Source organism: Salvelinus fontinalis, chromosome 35, assembly GCF_029448725.1.
Source record: "Salvelinus fontinalis isolate EN_2023a chromosome 35, ASM2944872v1, whole genome shotgun sequence".
In the NCBI taxonomy this organism is placed as follows: domain Eukaryota; kingdom Metazoa; phylum Chordata; class Actinopteri; order Salmoniformes; family Salmonidae; genus Salvelinus; species Salvelinus fontinalis.
Window position 1 is genome coordinate 3,366,519 of NC_074699.1, and position 14,066 is coordinate 3,380,584.

The following is a 14,066-nucleotide window of genomic DNA, read 5'->3' on the forward strand; positions in this document are numbered from 1 at the left end:
TTAACCAGTAATCAAGTCCCATCCGTCATCCAATTCCAAATTCCCCACCCTCTCTCACTCACTCGCTCTCTCCTTCCTCCCCTCTCGGCTCATTCTTCTTCCCTCTCTCTGAATTACACTTGTAAGTGGGGCAGAAGCTTCACTGATTGCCCTTGATGTGAATCAGGTGTATGTGCTTGCCTGTTGCCAAATTCACTTCTTCCTTTGCTATTGGTCAGGACCCACAGAGCCACTATAGCTCTCATATGTAGATCATTGTTTCTCAAACCTCTTCTCGGGGTCCCCCAAACGTTTCACAATGTTGTTGTAGCCCTGAACTAGCTCACCTGACTGACCTAGTCAAAGGCTTGATGATTAGTTGACAAGTTGAATCAGGTGTGCTAGCTTTGAAAAACCTGGAATAGATCAAATACAAGGAATGGCTGGGGGTCCCAGAGGAGATGTTTGAGAACCACTGCCATAGATAACCGGCGTGCTTGAGGGGATCAGTTTGAGCAAGGTGAGGCGCAGAATCATGATTTGTAGATCAGTGGTGCTGTAAAACCCCAATGCAATGCAGTAGATCTCAAAACACATCTTTGATCGGTCATTATTCCACACTTACATGTGATTAGGCAGGAACATAATGCATTGTATTTTTCCCTGGCTATTCCACTCTCTCTGCAAAGGAACAGAATTCGTGGGAGGGGAATTTTTTTCACTAGATGTAGTGCTTCTTCCAAACACGTCTGCTCATTGTGGTGTGTGTCTAAGGCGATTATACAGCCTTTACTTATTTACAAACCGAGGAATACTCATGTGGTCTGACCAAGAAGCTTTGGTTGCTCGCATCATCCCTTTTTTTATCCCATCTTACCACTACAGCCTATTACACCGATGCTCTGCTATAGTGCTCTATCCAACCCGTTGTTGTCCACCATTCTCAAATAATGAATATCATATTAAGTCGTTTTCCATTGTGTACCTGGGTTCATGGACGCAGTTATCGTCATTTTGCGACAGCAGGATCGATGTTTAATTAGTAGGAGTGAAAGATGTGAGCTTTAACTCGAAAAGGCTTGCAAAATCAAACATTTACTCTTGCTCTGGCAAACCTCACATGTACATATGTGTTTGCTTTCTTTCTACATTGGCACACTGAGAAGATATTGATATCATACAACCATATAAAAGAGGAAAAAATAATCATACCACAGTCTATTCTATATGGCACGTGTTTTACAAGGCCGTAACAGCATTCTAAATGAATGGATTTCAACGGAATAGAAGATGTTATGTTGAATTCTTTTTTTTGAACGTGGCTGAATGTTACTCGCACTATGACTTTCTCATCCTACACATTCCTGCCTGGTTTGTAGGTGTGCACTGCCTTTGCAGCAGCCCGAATTAACTTTGTCGTTGCTTTCAAATTTCTTCGACTGAAAAGGTGTTCTCTCTCTCCCACGCAGTGGAAGTGTATTATCTATAGCCTCAATAGAGGGATACTGTGTAGATTTTTATGTTTGGCATGTGTGCCTTTCAAAGAAAAGAGTGTAACGTCATTCAGCTTGATTGGAACACAAGATTTGCACAAGGGGTTCACAACACAACCCATTACAGGAACTGAATGCTGGTGGGAGCTGAATTCGAAACACTATGTCAAAGATTTCATTGGAGCTGGCAACCTTGATCAAATCTAGGGATATCTTTTTAACACTCTCTTTGTAAAATAGGACCCAGTTGAGAGCTTCTATCACAGGAAGGGAGAGTGAGTCACAACTCGTGTGTAAATCAGGCGGGAAGGAGCAAGGCGCTCCTTGTCTCTTTGTGTTCTAGTGCGTATTTATTAAAGGTACAGAAGTGATATCGGTGCGCACAAACACAGTCCGGATATTAAAGTTGCCAGAAAAAGCGATTTCCCCCTAGGTTTCTTTCTTCCTTCGCCGGATGACACTTTAATGCAGGCTGCGAGTCTAGACGGCTCGGGCCAAGTGTTATTAAATAAAGCATGCCGTTTCGAGACGTGGCCACAGCTGGGAGGATGGTTTCATGTTGAACGTCTACTGTGAAAATGATTCAGAATGTGCATGACAGAGGAGAGAGCAGAACGAATGCTGACAAGTTCTCACCTCCAAGCAAGTACATTTGGTTTACACCTTAAGATGGGCGTGAAGCTGGAATCCTTAATGGTGAAACAGCCACATCCATTTGGGATATTACAACATCTAAGAAGTTACTGCGAACTACGAACACAGTTTTTCTTCTCTCGGACATCATTGCACGATCAATAGAACAGCAGAATATGTACTGCGATTTGGACTCTCCCCACCTCTGTTCCGTCTACAAAACAATAGCAAAGGCGCTGGGTGAACATGATTTTCCTATGTTTTATATATATTCCCACACTATGAGGTTGAAATAATACTGTGAAATTGTGAACATTATGATAATGCCATTTTAGTGTAAAAGCTGTTGGAGCTGTTGGTTAAAGCTGTTGGTGGATGGAGTGATCACCAGGCAGTAAATAGACCAATAAGAAAGAATGTTCCAAATCTCTTCTAATAACAGATTGTTTTAAGTTTTCTCCTCCCTAGTCAAACCACTCCCAAACAGTCCTAGCAAAATTCTCACTTGAGAAATTGCTGGCTGTATTTCTGTATATTGAAAACTTGATTGTTGACATGTAAAACATTGTTGGAATAAATCAACAATGGTCTAATGATACAAATACCAACGATAGTGTTGGGGTGGGATTTTTCTTTAAATGTCACTATATCCTTTCATGCATCCATTTACAACTTGCGTTATTCATAAACAGTATTTAAATTAATGTCCAAAAAATAATACTGTCTCCAAAGAGGGAATGACAGTGTTTAATGTCAAGGGAAGTAATTGCCATAAATCTATGCATGAAAATGCCTGCAAGAAATTATTGAATTATTAATTTATTATGCTAAGCATTTCTATTTTAATGTCTTCAAATTCGAACACTGTAGAATCTTATGCAATTTAAGTGATGAACAAATTAGCTGGCCTTGCTACGTGAAATAAAAAGCACATATGGCGAGAGATTCCTGTTCACTGCAGATAATATTTCACTTCCTTGCTCAGTTTATTGTAAAACTTCTACACAATAAAGTCCATTGCATCAGTTGCTGTGTACCAGCTTGGGTTGGGTGACACTGAAAATGGTCTCATATATCTGCAATGCATCTTTACCCTACACATGTATAAGCAGGGGGGATTTTTGGGTCGTGCTGGTCCCCAAAGATCCACCCTGAGATCATTTGTTCTGGTTGATCATTGAAGATGCTGGCCAGGTCAGTTCAGTCAGGGGATTACACACAGACACGCACACACACAGAGTTACGTCAGGGAATTTATTTAGGTGGCCTCTTAAAAGGAAAGGTCTAAGATTTTTTTGAACTAGGTCTTCTAGGACTCAATAGAATACTCCATCAATCTCAAGTTTCATTTAGACTTGTCACAGTTATGTGGGGGGCAGCAGACTGGGGAAAGTCAATCAATGGAACTGACTCTACAATCTTTCTAATCCCAATGATAAGTCAAATATTTCATTATCTGCTCCAAAAACTAGTCAGCAATGTGTTAACACAAATGAATGTGAAATGTGCTTATTTGCACCTGATAAAGGTAGTTAAACTTTTTCAACATATTTCTCAGAACAGCTAATTACTTTTTAATTACGAAATATAATCAAATTACTGAGATTACTGTTGTATCAGTGAAAAATGTATCAATTAATTCATTAATCAAACGTTTTCAGGCCCTTTTCATAGTAGGTCACTGACAAAGAAATTGGGTAGTGGATCACATTACAAAAACGTGCACACCTACAAACACACACCACTTTTAAAGTTCCTAAATACGCTGCTCAAAAAAATAAAGGGAACACTTAAACAACACAATGTAACTCCAAGTCAATCACACTTCTGTGAAATCAAACTGTCCACTTATGAAGCAACACTGATTGACAATAAATTTCACATGCTGTTGTGCAAATGGAATAGACAAAAGGTGGAAATTATAGGCAATTAGTAAGACACCCCCAAAAAAGGAATGGTTCTGCAGGTGGTGACCACAGACCACTTCTCAGTTCCTATGCTTCCTGGCTGATGTTTTGGTCACTTTTGAATGCTGGCGGTGCTTTCACTCTAGTGGTAGCATGAGACGGAGTCTACAACCCACACAAGTGGCTCAGGTAGTGCAGCTCATCCAGGATGGCACATCAATGCGAGCTGTGGCAAAAAGGTTTGCTGTGTCCGTCAGCGTAGTGTCCAGGGCATGGAGGCGCTACCAGGAGACAGGCCAGTACATCAGGAGACGTGGAGGAGGCCGTAGGAGGGCAACAACACAGCAGCAGGACCGCTACCTCCGCCTTTGTGCAAGGAGGAGCACTGCCAGAGCCTTGCAAAATGACCTCCAGCAGGCCACAAATGTGCATGTGTCAGCATATGGTCTCACAAGGGGTCTGAGGATCTCATCTCGGTACCTATTGGCAGTCAGGCTACCTCTGGCAAGCACATGGAGGGCTGTGCGGCCCCACAAAGAAATGCCACCCCACACCATGACTGACCCACCGCCAAACCAGTCATGCTGGAGAATGTTGCAGGCAGGAGAACGTTCTCCACGGCGTCCCCAGACTCTGTCACGTCTGTCACATGTGCTCATGTGCTCAGTGTGAACCTGCTTTCATCTGTGAAGAGCACAGGGCGCCAGTGGCGAATTTGCCAATCTTGGTGTTCTCTGGCAAATGCCAAACGTCCTGCACGGTGTTGGGCTGTAAGCACAACCCCCACCTGTGGACGTCGGGCCCTCATACCACCCTCAAGGAGTCTGTTTCTGACCGTTTGAGCAGACACATGCACATTTGTTGATACAGTTGAAGTCGGAAGTGTACATACACTTAGGTTGGCGCTATTAAACTAATTTTTCAACCACTCCACAAATTTCTTGTTAACAAACTATAGTTTTGGCAAGTCAGTTAGGTCATCTACTTTGTACATGACACAAGTAATTTCTGAAACAATTGTTTACAGACAGATTATTTCACTTATAATTCACTATCACAATTCCAGTGGGTCAGAAATTTCCATACACTAAGTTGACTGTGCCTTTAAACAGCAAGGAAAATTCCAGAAAATTATGTCATGGCTTTACAAGCTTCTGATAGTCTAATTGACATCATTTGAGTCAATTGGAGGTTTACCTGTTGATGTATTTCAAGGCCTACCTTCAGACTTAGTGCCTCTTTGCTTGACATCATGGGAAAATCAAAAGAAATCAGCCAAGACCTCAGGAAAAAAATTGTAGACCTCCACAAGTCTGGTTCATCCTTCGGAGCAATTTCCAAACGCCTGAAGGTACCACGTTCATCTGTACAAACAATTTACGCAAGTATAAACACCATGGGACCACGCTATCGTCATACCGATCAGGAAGGCGACGCATTCTGTCTCCTAGAGATTAACGTACTTTGGTGCAAAAAGTGCAAATCAATCTCAAAACAACAGCAAAGGACCTTGTGAAGATGCTGGAGGAAACAGGTACAGAAGTATCTATATCTACAGTAAAAGGAGTCCTATATCAACATAACCTGAAAGGCCGCTCAGCAAGGAAGAAGCCACTGCTCCAAAACCGCCATAAAAAAGCCAGACTATGGCTTGCAACTGCACATGGGGACAAAGATCGTACTGTTTGGAGAAATGTCCTCTGGTCTGATGAAACAAAAATAGAACTGTTTGGCCATAATGGCTATTGTTATGTTTGGAGGAAAAAGGGGGAGGCTTGCAAGCCAAAGAACACCATCCCAACCGTGAAGCACGGAGGTGGCAGCATCATGTTGTGTGGGTGCTTTGCTGCAGGAGGGACTGGTGCACTTCACAAAGTAGATGGCATCATGAGGTAGGAAAATTATGTGGATATATTGAAGCAACATCAAGACATCAGTCAGGAAGTTAAAGCTTGGTCCCAAATGGGTCTTCCAATTGGACAATGACCCAAAGCATACTCCCGAAGTTGTGGCAAAATGGCTTAAGGACAACAAAGTCAAGGTATTGGAGTGGCCATCAGAAAGTCCTGACCTCAAAACTACAGAAAATTTGTGTCCACAATCATCTCCTTTGTCTTGGTCACGTTGAGGGAGAGGTTGTTGTCCTGACACCACACGGCCAGGTCTCTGACATCCTCCCTATAGGCTGTCTCATCGTTGTCCGTGATCAGTCCTACCACTGTTGTGTCATTGGCAAACTTAATGATGGTGTTGGAGTTGTGCCTGGCCGTGTAGTCATGAGTGAACAGGGAGTACAGGAGGGGACTGAGCACGCACCCCTGAGGGGCCCCTGTGTTGAGGATCAGTGTGCCGGATGTGTTACATACCCTTACCATCTGGGGTCGGCCCGTCAGGAAACACAGGATCCAGTTGCAGAGGGAGGTGTTTAGTCCCAGGGTCCTTAGCTTTTTGATGAGCTTCGAGGGCACTATGGTGTTGAACTGAGCTGTAGTCAATGAATAGCATTCTCACATAGGTGTTCCTTTTGTCCAGGTGGGAAAGGGCAGTGTGGAGTGCAATAGAGATTGCATCATCTGTGGATCTGTTAGGGTGGTATGCAAATTGGAGTGGGTCTAGGGTTTCTGGGATAATGGTTTTGATGTGGCCCATGACCAGCCTTTCAAAGCACTTCATGGCTACAGACATGAGTGCTACGGGTCGGTAGTCATTTAGGCAGGTTACCTTAGAGTTCTTGGACACATGGACCATGGTAGTCTGCTTAAAACATGTCGAGATTATAGACTTGAACAGGGAGAGGTTGAAAATGTCAGTGAAGACTCTTGTTAGTTGATCAGCACATGCTCACAGTACACGTCCTGGTAATCCGTCTGGCCTTACGGTCTTACTCACATTGACTGCGGAGAGCGTTATCACACAGTCGTCCGGGAAACATCTGGTGCTCTCATGCATGTTTCAGTAGCTCTTATGAGGCTTGTGTCACTGTGGCAGCTCTCGGCTTTGCTTCTCTTTGTAGTCTGTAATGGTTTGCAAGCCCTGCCATATCCGACAAGCGTCAGAGCGGGTGTAGTACGATTCGATCTTAGTCCTGTATTGACGCTTTGTCTGTTTGATGGTTTGTCGGAGGGAATAGCAGGATTTCTTATAAGCTTCTGGGTTAGAGTCTCACTCCTTGAAACCGACATCTCTAGCCTTTAGCTCAGTGCAGATGTTGCCTGTAATCCATGGCTTCTGGTTGGGGTTTATACATACGGTCACTGTGGGGATGACGTCATCGATGGACTTATTGATGATGCCAATGACTGATGTGGTGTACTCCTCAATGCCGTCGGTTGAATCCCGGAACATATTCCAGTCTGTGCTAGCAAAACAGTCCTGTAGCTTAGCATCTGCTTCATCAGACCACTTTTTTATTGACCGTGCTTCCTGCTTCATTTTTACTTGTAAGCAGGAATCAGGAGGATAGAATTACGGTCAGATTTGCCAAATGGAGGGCGAGGGAGAGTTTTGTACACGTGTCTGTGTGTGGAGTAAAGGTGGTCTAGAGTTTTTTCCCCTCTGCTTGCCCATTTAACACGCTGATAGAAATTTGGTAAAATGGATTTAAGTTTCCCTGCATTAAAGTCCCCGGCCACTAGGAGCGCCGCCTCTGGATGAGCATTTTCCTGTTTGCTTATGGCGGAATACAGCTCATTGAGTGCAGGCTTAGTGCCAGCATCGGTCTGTGGTTTTATGTAGACAGCTACAAAAAGTACAGTAGAAAACTCTCTTGGTAGATAGTGTGGTCTACAGCTTATCATGGGATACTCTACCTCAGGCAAGCAAAACCTTGAGGCTTCCTTAGATATCGTGCACCAGCTGTTTTACAAATATATATGTAGTCCGACACCCTTGTTTTACCAGACACCGCTGTTCTATCCTGCCGATACAGTGTATAACCAGCCAGCTGTATGTTAATATTGTTGTTTTTCAGCCACGACTCCGTGAAGCATAAGATATTACAGTTTTTAATGTCCCGTTTGTAGTTTAATCTTCCTCGTAGGTCGTCCATTTTATTTTCAATGATAGAACGGAAGGCAGTGGGGGTTTATTCGATCGCCTACAAATTGTCAAAAGGCAGCCCGACCTCCGCCCTCTTTTTCTGTCTTCTCTTCACGCAAATGTTCCCGGGAAAGCAGTATGTCCTTCACGTCGAACTCGTCACACTCATTCATGGGAAAAAAAAGCTTCTGCCAGTCTGTGGTGAGTAATTGCTGTTCTGATGTCCAGAAGTTAATTTCGGTCATAAGAGAACGTAGCAGCAACTTTATGTAAAAAATAAGTAAAAAAATAAGTAACGAACAAAAACAGTTGGTTAGGAGCACGTAAAACGTCAGCCATCTTCTCTGGCGCCATGATACACAGGGAAATATTACGATTTTGGACTGCGTCACATTGTGTACACAATTCTTCGGTATTGTCTTACCAACATTTGATGCCAAATTAGCTTCTTCTTAACCCATTGTTTAACATGTCCGTCAACCAAACAATTAAAGAAGATTTTGTCAGATAGTCTGACAACCAATGCAATTCCTATTCCCTGCTGTCTGCTATGTTTATACAAGACAAGAGTCAGTAGTAGTCATGCTTGGGTAAAGAAATATGTACCTTTTTCGACAAGCCTTGGGCAGTTCCCCTTATTACAACTATTTATTTGCACCCTCTTAATAACACAAATAATCCAGCCTGAACTTGGAGGTACTACATAAACTGCTGTCTCCTCATAATCTGCATTACAGCAAATAAAGTCATTTTATACTTGACGGATTAAATGCTAGCACTTACAAATAACTTCTGCTGTTGGTTTTGTAGCTTGTTCATCGTAAAATATGTTCCCCTTCAGTTTATTCGCCACGCAATATTGGTTTTGGAGGGCATTCTTAAATAAGGGTTATCTGCTGGGGATACTTCCATCCAGCTACCGGTCAATGCTTAATATTCACTGAGTTTACAAAACATTAGGAATACCTGCTCTTTCCATGACATAGACTGACCAGGTGAATCCGTGATGACCAGGCGAAATCTATGATCCCTTGTTGATGACACCTTAAATCCACTTCAATCAAGTGTAGATGAAGGGGAGGAGACAGGTTCAAGAAGGATTTTTAATGCTTGAGACAATTGAGACTTGGATTGTGTATGTGTGCCATACAGAGGATGAATGGGCAAAACAAAAGATTTAAGGCGCATCGGTTTGAGTATGTCGAGAACTGAAATGCTGCTTGGTTTTTCACGCTCAACAGTTTCCAGTGTGTATCAAGAATAGAAGAATTGGAGTCAACATAGGCCCGCATCCATGTGGAATGCTTTTGACACCTTGTAGAGTCCATGCCTTGACGAATTGAGGCTGTTCTGAGGGGAAAAGGGAGGCAACTCAATATTAGGAAGATGTTCCTAATGTTTGCTACACTCAGTGTAGTTTTGTGTTCATATACTATCTATGGAGTGTCCTCGCATGGGGCACCATGGGAATTCCTTATAATTCATTTTATTATCATACATCCTTACTGGTGTGAGTTGGATCCTTTCAAGTAAGTACATCCATTAATATCAATGAATGCCTAGTTTATTTTAAAACAAAGATTTATGGATTGTGAATAGGTCATTGACAAATGCCTATTAATATGAAGCATTGCCAGCCAGCTACAGTAGAGTGTCTTGCAAAAGTATTGAGACCCTGTCACATGTGCTTCCTCTCCGGCCTCTAGGTCACCAGGCTGATCGTTATGGCGCACACCTGTCACCAGCATTACGCGCATCAGCGCATAATGACACTCACCTGGACTCCGTCACCTCCTTGATTACCTGCCCTTTATATGTCGCTCCTTTTGGTTCCTTCCCCAGGCATCATTGTTTCTGTGTCATGTCTGTGCGTTGTTCGTGTTTCTTAGTTTGTATTACATTGTGTTTATTTATTAAAACACTCACTCCCTGAACTTGCTTCCTGACTCTCAGCGCACATTGTTACAGAATGACGCCTCACCAAAGGGAAGCATCAGGGAGTGTTTTGTTTTGTGTGTTGGAGGTGATGTTGGGTCCAGGTGTCAGAAATGGAGCTACCTGGGAGGCCTCAGCCGGTTTGTCGGATTCCCATGCCTTGGCGGGCTCCACGGGTTCCCCTGCCTTAGCTGGCTCGACGGGTTTCCATACCTCAGCGGGATCGATAGGCTCCCATGCCTCAGCTGGCTCGATAGGCTCCCATGCCTCAGCTGGGTGAACAGGTTCCCGTGCCTCGACCGAGGCAACACGGGGAGGTCTCTGCCGGCTTGACAGGCTCTCATGCCTCAGCCTAAAACACTCACTCCCTGAACTTGCTTCCCGACTCTCAGCGCACATCCTTAGACCTCTTGGATTTCTTTTAAATTGTATTGTTACAAAGTTGGATTAAAAGGGATTTATTTAATTGTCATTTTTTGTCAACAATCTACAGCAGATATAAGTATTTAGAAATCCCTTCGTTAATGATTTATTAAGCAGTGCCCGGTAGCTGGATGGAAGTATCCCCATCAGATAAGCCACGCTTACTTTTGGTTCTACTTTAATCCCTCTAGTAGATAGCCAAATGTATGAATCACAACTAACAGCTGTGCTCTCAACAAGTATCTACATTCTTGATTTCACACACACCAGTGTGTATAAGCGAGCCAGGCCTACATACTGTTTTTATGTACACTCACAGAAGGCCTCGCTCCCTCACCTCCTACACATCATTTCCACACTTTGACTGCTGTGGCGTTGCACAGAGAGGCTGAATGATCTCATAAGCTATTAGCCATTATTAAAAAAGGCCCTGGTCAATAGCTGTTAACCGGTGCTACGATAGAGCGTTTCCAGGCCAGCCCTGTCAACTGAACTTGAAGACCAGGCTGCTTCTGCAGCTGCTCTAGGTAGAGAGGGAAAGTGGCATGGCCTTGCTTCCTTCCCTTTATTGAGCTGTTGTTTTGCTGTTGATTGTGGACCTCAGCACTTTTCCCTCTCCAGGCCCACGGCTCAGCACTTCTCTTTTACATGGCAGGGTCAACCTCATATAACTCAGAAACTTGCTGTGATTTCAAGGCTAGAGAAATGTTTGTCCGCAAGAACTTTACGCAGTATCCACCAATAAATGATGATGCTCCTCATGTAGGAGAAAGCTCATTTTTCGGGCATTTTTTTTTGTGTGTGGTTCTTTTCATTATTTCGAGCCGGTGGTGTTTTACTGGGTTGACTTAAGATGCTATATCAAGATAGATGTAAAAAGAATGTGGGAATTGCAGAGGCCCAAATAAAAAATATTTCATCACGTGATCACTGGCAGCAGAATTCTGAGGACAGCGGCCTCGTATCTGATCATAAGACTGTTTGTCAGACAACCCGATTCTCATTAGCACACTTTTCTCTCATCCAACGGAGCCGTGAAAACCGAGAGGTTGCCAGGACGCTGGTGTCGGAGAAAGGTCATAACATAATTATGTATCCGGTGCCATTTTTGGCAGTAATTACCAATTTATGTCAGACCATGTGCAACGTTCTTTACTGTTATCTGTGACTCTTCATATGACATAGCTGTTTCAGTGGGCCTCAAATTACGAGTCTTATTCATTTCCCTACCGCGGATGGGCCAATTCCATTGGATAATGAATAAGCTGGCAGACAGGGAGTGATTTCCTCATCTCTCTCTGTTGCGTGAGCTAGCAATAGATTTCACAGATGCCATACGGTGGCAACTCATGCGCAGGATGTATTACAACATGTTATTTCTTTCTTAAGTTCTGCTTTTCTATTACTGATTTGTGTGTTATTGTGCTTGATCCGGGACATGAGGTGTATGAGACTTTTGGAACAAGGAACAGGTCGAACAGGTGGGGAGCCCTCCCGGATTCAGCCGAATATGACGGAAGCAGTGTTGCATTTAAAAGTGCTTCGATTTAAAAAAAAATACAAAGTATATCTTTTTTTTTTTCAAACCTGCTCCCCAAAATCCACTGAGGGGTTGACAGTGAAGCTCATTAAGCTGCATGGTGTGTTGTTGTTTTTCTCTAGATGATAAGTAACATTTTCTTGCACTTGGGGCTCTACTCTTTCCTCAGGAGCTTCTAACGTAAGACAAAGCAATGTCATTTGGGTATTGGTCTAACAGGCATTTCTGCAGTGTGGGAAGGATGTTGTTTCCCCCCTACACTTCCTGGTTCTTGGTTTTGATTGTAGACGATCCTTGATGTTCTTGTCACTTGTAGAGATAGAGCTTTTATTGTCTATTTAGCATGTCAAATTAGGGGAGTGGTTTAATGTTTTTGTAAAGCACCACATTTGCAAATAATGATTCTGTTGTGCGGAGTTGAACGCAATCAGTGATGCACAGCATGTCGATCTAAAATTGACGACCGGTTACATCGAAAACCACAGGCTGACCAGCTTGATCTTGAAGAAGCTTCCAAAAGATTGATTAGTTTATTTTTGTTTGTAAATGAGGGTGTTGCATTCAATAAAAATAGATTTTCAATCTGACATCGGCAGTTGGCACTAGGGAAGATGTAGGCAAGCTGCAATGTCTTTATCTCTGACCACAGATGAGAGAGGAGAGAGGAAGAGCTCACATGGCCAATCGTAGCCCCAAAAGGCCAGAGCTGTCAGTTTCTTCTTCAGCTCTTTATTTGCCACTCCTGAGCTTTCACTCTCTATTCCCGGCTCCTCCAACCACTGAGTCCCCTAACTCTACTTCACTTGGCTGACGAGTGTGCTTGTCATTCAAGAGCCACATGTCTGTTTTATCAATTGGTAGGCTAGTAAGGTCAGAGACGCAAACCCCCGAAAATAGTAGGTGAAAGGACAAATGGACTCATAAAAAAATGACTTTTCAATTAATATTTTATCAGTATACCCAGCAAACCAAAATTGGTTATGTGAAAGTTCCCAGAACTTTCCCAGAATGTTCTGTGGTGGTTGTTCAGATGTTGTGCACAAAATGTTTGAACATTCCCAAATATATATATTTTTCATTCTTTGGATGTTTTGGGGATGTTATCATCCTAATGTTAGATTAAATATGTGCTGGGTACACATATTCCATCATATGGAATGCATTCATTCAGGATTCTCAGACAAGAATCTGTAATGACCAAATTTGCATGCACATGTGCACGAAAAGTACTGTTTGCCTCTTGGCAAGGTCACCATTAAAAATGGTCCTAATTTACATTCCAATAGTTTGATTTATATAGAAATAGAAAAGGCATTTGACGAATTGGTTTTGTGGATCAGTGGCGGTTGTAGACCATTTCAACTGGTGGGGCCAAGCTGGGGCCAGTTGTACTGTTAGAGGGGCCAGTTGTACTGTTAGAGGGGCCAGTTACATTAGACGTTATTGTTGTCACATCGTTTTCTTCACTGCATTGCAGGCATTAGCAGGCAAAATACCATGTTCATAATCATCATCGTTGCCACTGTTTAATAACGGATGTAAAAAAAATAATAATCTCTAGCAAAATTTGTTACGTAAAAATTATTTCATACTCCACATTTAGGGGGGCCACAAGGGGGTCCAAAATTGTTGTCACAGGGGCACTGCCCCCCCCCCCCGCCCCCCCGCCCCCCAGAACCGCTACTGTTGTGGATATTTTAGTCTTTTTGATAGAAATGCAGAGGCGGACCTCTGGCCAAATGACACATCGGAGTAAAACACTTTCCCAAATTGATAGGGTGAGTAAAGTGCTTTTTATCTGGAAAGCAAGGACTGAGCCTTGAGTAGATAGTAGTGTGTCTGTATTTCTTTACACTTTTGCTCTAATGACAACACTTTTAATCCGCTTAATAACACCATCTCCTACTCCCAAGTGTGCCAATAAAGTGTGATTTCTCTCAGGCGGACATAAAGTAGTGAAATCTCTCTCTCTTCTCTCTCTCTCCCTTGACAGACAAGGCTATGAAGGGCTGGAGCAGAAGCTGAAGGAGGTCTTCACCGAGCGGACTGGCATCATGCGTCAACTCTCCAAGACTTCAAAGGAACTGGACAGCATAAAAGGCAACCTTCAGGTTAGAG

At 43.1% G+C, this 14,066-nt stretch overlaps 1 protein-coding gene across 2 annotated transcripts in view; it reads left to right on the forward strand.

Moving 5' to 3' along the window:
* The window catches only part of LOC129834247 (leucine zipper protein 2-like), a 175,450-nt gene that overhangs the window by 86,359 nt on the left and 75,025 nt on the right, over positions 1-14,066 (forward strand). For both annotated transcript variants that reach the window (XM_055899062.1, XM_055899061.1), the window contains exon 2: positions 13,942-14,059. In XM_055899062.1, the coding sequence (XP_055755037.1) occupies positions 13,942-14,059 (118 nt within the window). The remainder of the gene's footprint in view (positions 1-13,941; positions 14,060-14,066) is intronic.